This window comes from Helianthus annuus, chromosome 15 (genome assembly GCF_002127325.2).
Source record: "Helianthus annuus cultivar XRQ/B chromosome 15, HanXRQr2.0-SUNRISE, whole genome shotgun sequence".
Lineage (NCBI taxonomy): Eukaryota > Viridiplantae > Streptophyta > Magnoliopsida > Asterales > Asteraceae > Helianthus > Helianthus annuus.
Window position 1 is genome coordinate 113,181,889 of NC_035447.2, and position 13,168 is coordinate 113,195,056.

Genomic DNA, 13,168 nt, shown 5'->3' on the forward strand with positions numbered 1-13,168 from the left:
GGTTATCGAACGTTTCAGGTCCGTTGCCTACAAGTTAAACTTACCAGAAGAGCTCAATGGAATTCACAATGTGTTCCACATCTGCAATCTGAAAAAGTGCTTCGCTGATGAATCACTGGTAATACCCCATACAGATGTGCACATAGATGAGAGCTTAAAACTTGTGGAAAAACCTTTGTCGATTGAAGATCGACAGGTAAAGAAGCTTCGAAGGAAGCATGTACCTATAGTGAAGGTCAATTGGGATGCCCGTAGAGGTCCCGAATTCACGTGGGAGGTTGAATCCACGATGAAAGAAAAATACCCTTATTTGTTTCAGTAAATCTCGGGTCGAGATTTATTTTAAGGCGGTGAGGATGTAACACCTCGAAATTTTGTGTCCAATAATGTGTTGACACGTGTCATGAGTTTACACGTGGTATTAAATACTAAATAAAGGACTAAAGTTGACAAACCTTGAAAGTATGTAAATTCTAGGGTTAAAAATGTCAACAAAGGGTAAATATACTGTACAGTAACCCTAAACGATGCTCGTACCTTCAAACGAATAAATCATGGATCGTACGGAGCGAAATGCGGAAGAAAGTGAGAGATTACAAGCTACAGGGGTTAATTGTGTCAACATGTTTAATTTATACCTCTGAGTGACCCTTTGACGAACCCGAGGCTTTGTAACTGTAAAATACGCTCACTAGAATATACGATATAAATTTCGCGAAGTTCTGTTTTAAAACGAGAAAGTTATGATCAAATTCGTATGCGAGGGGTTAAAAGCGTCAACAATAAAAGTTAAGGCTTTTCGGGTAGTAATTAAACTAACCGGGGACTTAACAATGCGGGTAAATGTCACGAGGCCCTTAATTGTAAATAATCGAGGGCCAAATCGCAAAGTTACCCCTTCGAAACCGAAAGGTCAGGTTAATGATTACAAAAGATTTGAAAATCTTGAAAATCAAGTCCAATGCGGGCCGCGTGAGTGAAACCATCAAGATGATGCGGGCCGCGCGCCACCTGCAGATTTGTTTTCTGACTTAAAGATTCAGGCGGCCCGCGTGTGAGTTGCTTGAATCTTAAAGCGGGCCGCGTAAGGCCTACAGATGCAGAAAGTTTGGACATATTCAATGTTTGAGCTTGTGAACGATCATTGATGCATTAATTGAAGCATGGGCACCCTCTACATGCCCCCTAGCACTCAGGGACACCTGCTGATCATCCATAAGCAATTGTAGGGTGAGTTGTAATGATCTTATGCCAAATTTTCACTATAAAAGGCAATGCATTGCACACAATTGAAACACACCTCAAACCTGCTTTCTTGATCACCTCTGGAGCTCTCAAGCATTCTTCTAACATCCCTAGTCGTGCACCAAGCTTCTGTAAGTATGCCCAACCCTTTGTGGCTTAGTTTTTGCATAGTTTAGCTTAAAAGTCAATCCGTCGTAATTAACGATTGACTTTGCGATAAATCACAAATGGTCCAGTGGTTTGCCGAATCAAAGATAGTTATATGTTGGTAATCATGTGGGCTTTAAACCCCTAAAAGGGCACCCTCTGATTTCCACTCTAACTAGTCCGAATGTCGAGTCAAAGGTGCTTAGAAAAAGTCAACAGAAATGCTATTTTGCGATTTCTTACATAATCAGTAATTTAGATGATATGTAACCTGTTTAAACACTCATAAAGCATGATAATAAGTATATTAACTAATCTAAGCTTGTTTGATCCGACCATTTATTATTTTGACCCGGTTCGGAGCCGAAAGTCGTAAAACTTTGACTTTTGCTTTGACTTCAGTTCTGACCCGTTAAAGTATGATTTAGATATGCCTTAGGACTCTCTTAGGACTAGGTTACATGATGGTATGACCCTCTGTGACCGGTTCGTTGTTTGTCCGAGTCTTTTACACATTTCCGCTAAATGCTTAAAAGTTGACCGTAACGCCCATTTAAATTTAAAACGAGAATTTCGGACATGTGAAAGAACCATAACCTTAGTTACCGATTTCTAAGCATGTCCCTAAAATTTCACGTCAATCCGAGGTCCAGAATAGGAGTTATGCTAAATAGCGCAAATTACGGAAACTTTGTAATTAAATAAGCGTAATTAGCATAACGCCTATCTAAACCCAGATTTAGACGCCAACCCTTTTACACACTGATGTAAAATAATAATTTGGGATTTTTAAAGATTTCTAATTATTTTTAACCTGCTCATAACCTGCGGTAATGGCAACGGTTCGATAAATACCGAATATACCCTTTTCGGCCATAACTTGAGTTCTACAAGGTCTTTTGACCCAATTCCAGTTGCTACTGATTTTAAATAATAAATAAAGTATTTTGGACTTTATAAACTGTTCGGCAAACTCAGATTTCCTGTAGAACTCAGAAACCTCCTTTATAATCTTTAAAAAGACCGAAATACCCCTACGGGGCATAATATGAACTTAAACTCGTACGGGCATTATGGAAGGTATCCTACTGATACCACAACCTCTTTAAATCATATTGACTTAGGAAACCAGTGTAGGACTCTTACGGTTACCCGTTGCGCCTTTTGCGCGCACGGTTCGGCTTATGTAACTAGTTTACATGAACTAGCCGAAACGGGTCAAACCATATTGTTTTGACCCCAAAATCCAGAGTGTGGTTATTATACCCATATAAAACAAGTCTTCAAACTTGTTGGGTCCAAATCACATTCCATTCACGGTTTTCGCCTTTCACGCGATTAAACCGTAACTATGCTTTGAAACTGACCGGTCTAAGCTACGGCTAAATTAAAGACCCGTTAGGATTCTAATAGGTTATTTTAAACCTCCGTTCCAGAATAGGAGACCAGTAAAAGCTATCTGCAATTTATTTCGATTTAAGGATTTATACTTGCAAAGGTAAATACTTTTAACTTATTTTCCGTTATACGGGCTTGGGTTACGGTATTTAAAATACCGCTTGGTCGGGCAATTGACCCCAACTCATTAGTAGTTGGGTATTATCAATGTGACCCGTTTAAAAATTTGTTTTGTTGGCTTTACGCCTTTGGGGGCTTAATGACCATGTCCCGGATATCCTTGGCAGCATTTTACGAAATGGCCACGACCTTGACATCCGGGTGTAGGCGTACACCCGGCATTATGTCCATGATTATAAAGGTATAGCCGTTGGTTTTCCCGCCACGGTTTTATACTATGTGGTGTGTCTATTAAACTTTAACCCGGCACGACCCGGGCGACCGAACGCATAGTAAACATGTAATTCTTTACAAGATTTAATTATAAATTATCCCAAGTTATAAAGAGTTTGTGCCTTGTGCATCCAAATCAATTTCATTAAACATTTTACCAAAGTGTCGGTTGAATGTATTTACGAGTGTAAACTGACGTATTTTCCCAAAAAGATTAAATGCAAGTACTAAGCGTAATTGGCTGGCTATTTCTCCTTAGCATCAATAAAGAGTCTCGCAAGCTTAAGATGCCTACGTCTGTTGAACAATACTTATATTTTATTGATCCCCTGTGGATACATTTTCGACTATTCGTAATACATTGATATTGCAAGCAATGGTTGAAATATAATTATCTTTATGCTTCCGCTGTGCATTCATATATTGTGTGGTTTGACTATATTGTTGCCAACTACGTCACGATAATCCCCCACCGGGCCCACCGGTGAGACACGTGGAAATCGGGGTGTGACAGAAAGTACGGTAGAAAAAACTCAATTCTCTAGGGTAGTGTTTGTTATGCAGAAATGAGAGGTGGAATGGAATTAACTATTGCGAGAGAATGAAAAAAATGTGTTTGGTTGGTCAACGTAATGGAATCCCCCATTCCATAAGTCATTCCATTCCCTCAAATTCATTTTATCCACTCCCACTGTTTTTTCCCCATTTCATTCCCTCTCTCACCCTACGTCACAAAAACCGCCCATCACCACCACCACCATCTTCCGCCACCACCACTTGCCATCGTCACCATCCGCCACCAACCTCCGCCGACCACCACCATCGTCCTGCGCCACCACCGCCATTGACTACCATCGTTGCCACCCGCCATTGCAGACCTCGACCACTACCACCACCCTCCGCCGACCACGACCACCACCACCATCCTCCGCTGCCACCACCCGCCACTGTCGACCACCGCCACCCCGACCGCCGACCACCGCCACCCTCCGCCGACTGGCCAACCCGACCACTACCACCACCCTCCACCGACCACCACCACCATCATCATCCGCGGCCACCACCTGCCGTCGTCGACCACGACCACCCACCGTCGTCGCCACGACCACCACCTGCCGCCACCACAATCTCCGCCACCCGCCACCGCAGACCACCGCCAACCCTGAACATCGTCGCCGCCACCGCTAACAACCGTCACCCACCGACCATCGCCACCCACCGTTACTACCACCGCCACCCATCACTGCCACCGCCACTAGCCGCCACCGATCACCGCCACCACTCATCGCTGATTTAGTTCATTCCTCTTTTCTTACCTACCAAACAACACAAGGTAATGATTTATTCATTTCCTTAATGGTAACCAAACAAGACTATGGAATGTAATGATCCATTTCATTCCTTTGTCCATTCCATTACCTCGTCCATTCTATTCCTTCATCTATCCCATTACACCATACCAAACAGACTATGGTAGTGAAAGAATTGATATTCTGCTTAAAACTTTCTACCTTTTCATTCATTCTCAAAGAGTATGCTCCTAAAGAAAAGGAAAAACCTACCCACTACCCCATAACTTTGACTAAAACAAACTACCAATTACTTAATAAAACCACTAAAAATATGTGATTGAAATAAACTTCTAGAAACTTTCTGGATAACCGGTACCCGTTGTTCGATGACCATACAAATAATTAAGAAATCCATGACCATACAAATTAAGAAATCCATGCATGTGAGTGGATACATCATCTATAAATACTACTAAGTAGTGAATGGCCAATATCGATCCATTAAAACAAGAGGCTTTATTGGCTACCAACTCCCATTCCAGAAATGGCTGCAACTGAAGCTAACACTATCCCCCAGGCCAACACAGAATCCACCATACAGTTGGCACGTCCTTTGGCCAACTTTCCTCCTTCGATATGGGGTGATCGCTTCCTATTATTCTGTCCTGACAATTCGGTAAGTGTTCAATCGATTACTCACAAAAACTTGTGGCACACAGTACATACACTTGCAAAACATTGTTGTGTTGGTATGTATGTGGATTATTGATGTAGACTACGAAATGGGATACGAAATCGGACCTGTTGATTCACACAGAATACCAGGAACAATTCTTCCAAAATTCGTTGATTCTCGTGGAATACCGAAGATTGGGGGTTTCACACTCAAAACACTCACAAGTGAATTGGGAGAGAAAAATGACTTTTCATAAACTTCAAAACTGCTTATCTTCCTCCCTTTACATCCATATAAATAATAACGTAAATTCAAAACGGGCCTCAAAACACACTTGGGCCAAAAGCTAGAACGAAATAAAAGTTCACGAAAAGCACTAAAAAACATAAAAATATAAATAACTCATAGAAATAAGCGTTTTTGGGCCTGAACGATAACCCAAACCACCTACGGTGTTTGTAGAAAGATGGGCTTCGTTCTCACGATTGTTGCTCCTGGTCGCACGCCCAAAACGGACACCTGTAGCCCAAGTTAGAGCCATTTTAGTGAAGCCCCTTTTGCCACGCGATCTTGGGCCTCCAAATACAAGATGGCTCGCTCCTCCACACTTGGGCCTGCATCAATTATACTTTAGTACATTCACCTCTCATCAATTTCTATCATAGTCACACAAACTTGTGGCGCATACGCACAGTTGCAAAACATTCTTCTGTTTCTTAATATTAAGAATACGTTGTTTCATTTTCTAGCAATTGGAAGCATATGGTAAAGCTATGGAGCAGCCGAAAGAACAACTGAGAAGATTGATTGTAAACCCTGCTATTGATTCAAACGAAAAACTGAGCTTGATTTATTCAGTGTATCGTCTTGGTTTGGCATATCTTTTCTCGGAAGATATTGATGGCCAACTTGATAAACTTTTCAACCAGCTTAACATGCAAAGTTACCATGAAGCAGATCTCTATACAATATCTATTCACTTTCAAGTCTTTAGAATCTTTGGTTACAAATTTTCTTGTGGTAAGTCAGTCATAAAAATTGCTTAAACAAATATTTACTTGTACGTTTTTTTTTTTAAATTATTTTATGTTAACATGAATTAACTATCACACGATACCCGGGTTTATGCAGACGTGTTCAACAAATTCAAGGATTTTAGTATGGGTGAAATCACGGAAGACATTACTATAGATGCGAGGGGCATGATGAGTTTCTATGAGAGTGCTCAGTTAAGAATAAGTGGAGAATCTATCTTAGATGAAGCCGTTTCATTCCTAGAAAGTAAACTAAAAACCGTAGAGAAAACACTCCAAGGTGCTCTTGCACGACAAGTGAAACATGTGTTGGAGAGACCTTTTCATCGAGGGCATCCAATGTTTGAAGCAAGGCAGTATTTGTTGAATTTTGAAGAAGAAATTTCTGGATATGACTCACTACTAACTCTTGCAAAAGTGCATTTCAACTACTTGCAACTCCTACAGAAGGAAGAACTTCGAATTGTATCAAAGTAAGTTATCGCTGAAGAAAAATTTATGATTTATACTTTTTATCATCGATCCATTTCAAATTTGATAAAAAGTATAAACTATTTATACTTGTGATATAGGTGGTGGAAGGAGTTGGAATTACAAGTGAAAACATCTTATGTAAGAGATAGAGTGCCTGAGTGCTATGTATGGATATTATCACTATTCTCGGAGCCTTATTACTCTCAAGCCCGAATCATAACAACCAAAGTTATACTACTTGTGTTGGTGTTAGATGATACATATGATGCATATGCTACAATCGAAGAGATCCGGCTTCTAACAGATGCAATAAACAGGTATTCTTTATAATGCTCGTATATTAAGTAGAGGTCTTTGTGTACATCTTACAGAGTTAAAAGTGTTAAATCACATATATGTTGGTCTATCCTTTCACTTCAACATGTTAAGTGCTGATCAAATATTTGTTTAGTATGATATTAATTGTTGTTTCGATCTTTTTAGGTGGGACATTAGTGCGATGATGCAACTACCAGAATATATAAAACCATTCTACGAAATTATATTGAATGAGTATGCTGAATTCAAGAAACAAGGATTAACTGATTTTACCGAGGCATCAAAAAAAGCTGTATGGTTTCGCCGTACATTATATTGCGATATATATAATTTCTTATTTAGGAACAAAGTAAAGAAATTATACTATTATTGTTATGATTTTCCCTCATTTATGCTGTTATGAACCTAGTTTCAAGAACAAGCAAGAGGCTACCATCAAGAAGCTGAATGGAGGCATAGAAGAGAGGTGCCGTCATTTGAGGAATATATGAGGATTGGGTTACCAACATCAACACATGACCTTCTATGTAAGTCTGCCTTAATTGGTATGGGCAAGATTGTCACCCAAGAGGCTTATGCTTGGTACCAAAGTCATCCGAAGATCATGATAGCTTCACAGACGATTTCAAGACTCCAAGATGACGTGATGACTGTTGAGGTATTAAATTCACACTAATTATATTGCAACTTAATTATGAAAATGATTTTGTTACATTCCATAAAATTAGACCCCAAGAAGCTTATCGTATAAAACATTTACCATAGTGACTCTTTTGGAGCTTCTTTTAAAATCCATAAATTAGTTTACATGATTTTTTGGAAAGATTTTGTAGTATATAACATGCATATAGATCGCATTATGCTTTTTGTCATGACTAAAATAATCTTACAACGTTTGATATTCATATGAAGTTTGAGCGTGAAAGAGCTCCATCGGCCACAGGTATAGATGCATATATGAAGACTTTTGGGGTGTCAGAAAATGTTGCTGTGGAGGCAATAAAAAAAATGGTTGAAAATGCTTGGAAAGATATAAACGAGGGGTGTCTAAAGCCAAGGGAGGTCCCAATGGATCTACTCGCTCCAATTGTTAACCTTGCACGAATGATAGATGTGGCGTACAAACACAATGATGGGTTCACTTTTCCAGAAAAGACACTTAAGGAAATTATTACACTCTTGCTCTGTGTTTCAGTCCCCATGTAACAACCAGTGTGTTCGTTATTACTGTTTTATATCTTCCTTTATGTATTGATGACTAAGAATATCCAGTACGGCTATGTGTATGGTGTGTTTAATGCCTTCCTTTCCTTTATGTAACGATGAATAATGTTGATATCCATTATGGATACAAGATATTATATGAAATAAATTTATATGAAGTTAAAATGTTCAAATTTGATTAAAAAAGAACATTTTCGACTTTCTTACCCAATTCAAAACAAAAAACAGGACTCCGTTAAGGGCCCTCTTAGATACAAGAAATGAGTAATATTCCTGAAACAAAAACTGAATCTGAGCCTGAACTGTAGCCCAATGTAGAGCACCGCTTCCTGGTGAAGGCGAAGGACCAAGAGGTACATAATTCAAGTATTGATTGGATTGATTTTGCCATGATAACGGAACCAACTCCTAACAAAAATGTAATTGATATTACGATTTATATTGGATGTTAAACCGACAGAGGATATAAGATGATACCTCATAAACCCGCTGTTGAGAATGGCATAATCAGCTAGGTTTAGGACGGAAGGTTTCTGGCAGAACGCCTACGTTACCTTGTGTATACGTATTAAAATAGGCGGGCCCAACCCTTTCTTTGCGCTTCCTTCTCAACAAAGTTGAGGAGCAAGTTCACACGATATCATTTGAACAGCCAGTATACAACAAAATATGTTGGTTCAGGCCTAGTGACACACTACACTAACACACACTAAAAGAATACCACAACTCACGAACCAAAGAATTTATTTTCTGCTTAAAACTTTCTGCCCTTTCATTCATTCTCAAAAACTAAGAAAAGGAAAAAACATACCCACTACCCCATAACTTTGACTAAAACAAACTACTAATTACTTAATAAAACCACTAAAAACATGTGATTAAAAACTTCTAGAAACCTTCCGGATAACCGGTACCCGTTTGATGTTGTTCGGTGACCCGACTTACCCGTACTCGACCCGAACCATCACAATTAACCCAACAAAATATACATTAGTAATGGTCAAACGAAAAATCTGATTAGACAAATAAACCTTTTTAGTTGTAGCAAGTTCAATAAATGCAAAAGCCAAGTCGAGATTGTCATTTGTAGCAAGTTGAACTGCATTTTCAAGCAGTTCACTTGCAATATTCCCACTAAGTTCCTGAAGATTGTTTCTTTAGCTGACTTGATATTGAACCTCAAGGAGGTTCTTAATAACATATCAAAATCAGTGTTAATTATAGTGTAAGACAGGTAAATTCATAATTTAAAGATATAAATAAGCAATTCAACAAGAAACCTTGACCAGATGGAAGCTTATCAGACAAGCCTAAAGCTGAAAAGTCAACTAATATCACCTTGACCAACTAAAGATGGCAATTGTGCTTGTAGAAGCCTTGGAACTGTAGTTCATGAAGAAACATGGTCTGTTCAAGTCCTAAAGTTCGTTGAAGCAACGGTCAGATAATAAAGACAAAACATCTGTCTAGCAAAACAGATGTTTGGAATAATGCAACAGATGACAGCTCAGCAGATGCTTCCCAATGTAACAGTACTTGCTTTCTAATAGTGTTTAGCATAGTTAGAACAGTTGTTTGATTTTATAGATGTTTGCAATATCTGTGGAATCTTTTATGTTATGAATGTTAGATGTCACTATTAGGGTGATGTCACCCAATCACAAACAGAGCATATGTCACACCCTACAAAATCTAATTTGGTGTGATCTGACTGGTATCTTCATTGCACAGCGGAAGTATGAGATGCTAAGACTTCTAGAAAGTTGAACGCCCACTAAGTACTCGAATCACAATGGGTTCTCCTATTCCAAACGTGCCATAGTTTGAATGTGTAACCTGAGAAAGAACATGCAAAAAATCAACATAAAGTTGATGAGTTCATAGTTTGTTTGAAAAAGATTTAAAATAAATCTTCTTGATAACCGGTTTCAATAGTGTTGAGAAAACGTAATAAAACCATTTTCCTTGGCATGTCATTTGAATAAAAACTTTGTACTTGTAAAACTTGTTTAACAGTCAATGTCCGCGTACGACAAAGACAACATGCCCGCATGAGCCTATTACCAACCTCGAGCTAGAGAGTGCCTCGCCAAACCGTTTACTCAAGATGGTAGACTAGCAGGCGGTTATAGTTCCGATATGTAGCGAGTACTTCACTGTATAGTTTTAAGGACCCTACGACCCTTATAGTTGAGTAGAGGACAACCCAGTCCTTGTGTTTGTATGTAGGATAACCCAACCCATTAGTTGTATGTAGGACAATCCAATCCTATGTTTGTATGTAGGACAATCCAATCCCTATGTTTAGATATAGTACAATCCAGTCCCTAATTGTAACTAGGACAATCCCATCACTAGTCTTGAAACTCATGCATGTTTCGAAAAAGAGAACCCGTATGTTTATGTAAAACCGGTATGTTTAGCATAAACCTTTCATAAACCATTTGTGTTAGTTGGAATTTGTTTGTAAAATGGTTTAGAAATATGTAGTTTTCGTTCATCAAAATATTGTATGCTTTTGAAAAATTTGCATGTCTTTCCACCCCCGAAAACATTTACAAAAAAAATGTAAAACTGTAAAAGTGGGGGTTATGAACTCAACTCGATATCATTTTGCAAAGCTAGCTTAATATGATTCCATAATGTCGTTTCCAAAACGTAACTCACTAGCATGTAATCTATAACATTCCTATCAAAAAAAATAATTTATAAGTTTCTACCAAAATGATGTAGCTAAACTATGTGTAATCGAGCTCTACCAAATCGTTAACCGAATGATTCCATGGGAATATGTTAACTTGATGGAAACGATAACTACACTTGTTTAATTCCATTTATTGTCGGTGATAAACACTAAGTTTTGGAAACACTTAGTTTCCAAGAGGTTTAGAACATATATATATTTATATAAAAAATATAAATATATTGATTGAATCGTGTTAGTCGTCCCGAATGGTCGTACGTGTATGTAACGAATATTTATATGAAAACAATATGTTGTAAACTCGTATAATGTATTCACGTGTTTTTCCGAATAGTTGTCGTATCTGTTGACGGGCAATAATACGACTCGTCATAGTTTTCGTAAGATGTACATATGTATATGTAAAGTAAATACATATATGTATATATATGTAAATGTCGTGTAGCCGAAATAGAAATCCTCGTCTTGTATAATTATTGGAATAATTATATATAGTTGTGTGCTTGTTATAATCGAATCTCGTTCGTTTGTTATCAAAATAACTCGGCTAATAATATATGTAGAGATTGTACGGTATCGCGTCATGTTTCGTTTAAACGTTTGAAATAAATATAAATGTAAATAATTATATTTATTTCATAAAGTTATCGATTCGTAGACGTTGGAAATAAATAATACTAATTATATTTATTTCACATAATTGTCGAATAATAGACGTTTGAATTAAATATAAGTAATTATATTTATATGGTATAAGGTTCCGAGTTCCGTTAGTTTGTAAACAACGTTTGTCGAAATGCTATAAACTTGTTTTGTGAGTCGTGTAAACCGTCCAAATAAATTTACATTTATATGTATTTTTATAAACTTCATTTGAATCCTGATACATTCTCGTTGGTGTTGAGACTATAAAAATATATATTTTTAACGAAAACCGGGTTGAGTTTCCTCTGTTTTTTTTTTAACAAAAACTGACAATACAAGTTGTCGATATATTTTCCAAAACACAACAATCATTCATCATCATCATACTTAGTAAATCCCACCAATAGCAAAGCAAGGATAGGGTCTGAGGAGGGTAAGACATAGAGAGCATTGCCTCTACCTCGTAGGAATAGAGATGTTGCTTCCAGTGAGACCCCGGCTCGATAGTAGTTTTGCATCAAGCCTTGGACATAAGGCACATAACACTCAGCAATCGGGACAAAGACCGATTAGTGTGACAACTGTGCCTACAGTTATCACTAACCAATCCCGAACAATTTCGTAAGCAATAAAACCTTGTGTTTTATTTCTTGGATTGTGTAATTATCTATGATACTTGCACAATAACAATCCTTGTTGAAATTCAAACCCTTAAACACTTTCTGGAAAGTTATACGCAAACTAATACGTAAACGTAATCAGTTTAACGAGACAAACACTCCGGAATAGTGACTTATGCTTAACATACCTTAAATAAACTTTACATAACTTAGAAATAAGTTTTAAAGGGTTTGGTATGGCAAAAAGCAAGTTTGTTCGATCGCAGGGACTATTTGCATCAAACTATAAAAGTCTGCCGTTTTGTATGGCAACGTATATTCCGGAACATGATCATAAGCTTAACATACCTTAAATAACCTTTACATAGCTTAGAAATAAGCTTTGAAGGGTTCGGTATGCGAAAATGCGCTTATTTGCTCAATAAGGACTAAAAGCGTCAAAAAGTGCATAAGTTTGCATTTACGCGCATATCTTACATTCTGACCACATCCGGACATCCAAAATTTTTGTAGTCACTAAAATATTTTATTTTAGTGATAGGAATGCAAAAATACCATTCGTCGCTTAATTTGGATCGTTTTCGCGTCCGTCCGAATAACGCGATCGTCCGACCAAACGAACTGACATCCGTGATATTTCCAAGCATATTTCATGTCCCCTATACTTTAACATCCTTGTAGAGGCTTGAAATTGGGTTAACGGGGGTTAAACGCGTTGAAAAAACAAGTTTGGAGCATGAAGGGACCTGTTATGCCAAAACATGAAACTTCTGTCTGACCTCCCTCGCACCACGCGCCAGACCCAGGTGTTCCTGGCGCGACACATGACAGAGTTGTTTTTCATAATTTTCTATTTTCAGCAGCAGCCTTGGTTTTTCAAGTGGTTTTTGATATTGTGGGCTATTTTTGTGATCAACAAGGCTTTAATTCCTTGCCTAACACTTGTAAAGATCTTGTGTTTCCTTGATCATCACACAAAACACATGGCAATGATCGAA

The 13,168-nt window shown here is 38.0% G+C and overlaps 2 protein-coding genes across 2 annotated transcripts; both read left to right on the forward strand.

Moving 5' to 3' along the window:
* Nucleotides 1-3,793: 3,793 nt before the first annotated feature.
* Nucleotides 3,794-4,480, forward strand: LOC110914067 (extensin-3-like). Its single transcript, XM_022158886.1, has one exon. The coding sequence runs from the start codon at nt 3,794-3,796 to the stop codon at nt 4,478-4,480; it is 687 nt and encodes a 228-aa protein (XP_022014578.1).
* Nucleotides 4,481-4,966: 486 nt separating this feature from the next.
* LOC110912252 (alpha-copaene synthase-like) lies at nt 4,967-8,251 on the forward strand. The gene is made up of 7 exons (XM_022156931.2): nt 4,967-5,151; nt 5,901-6,171; nt 6,283-6,658; nt 6,758-6,976; nt 7,143-7,269; nt 7,387-7,635; nt 7,890-8,251. The coding sequence occupies exons 1-7, from the start codon at nt 5,020-5,022 to the stop codon at nt 8,181-8,183; spliced, it is 1,668 nt and encodes a 555-aa protein (XP_022012623.1). The 5' UTR covers nt 4,967-5,019; the 3' UTR covers nt 8,184-8,251.
* The last annotated feature ends 4,917 nt before the right edge of the window (nt 8,252-13,168 follow it).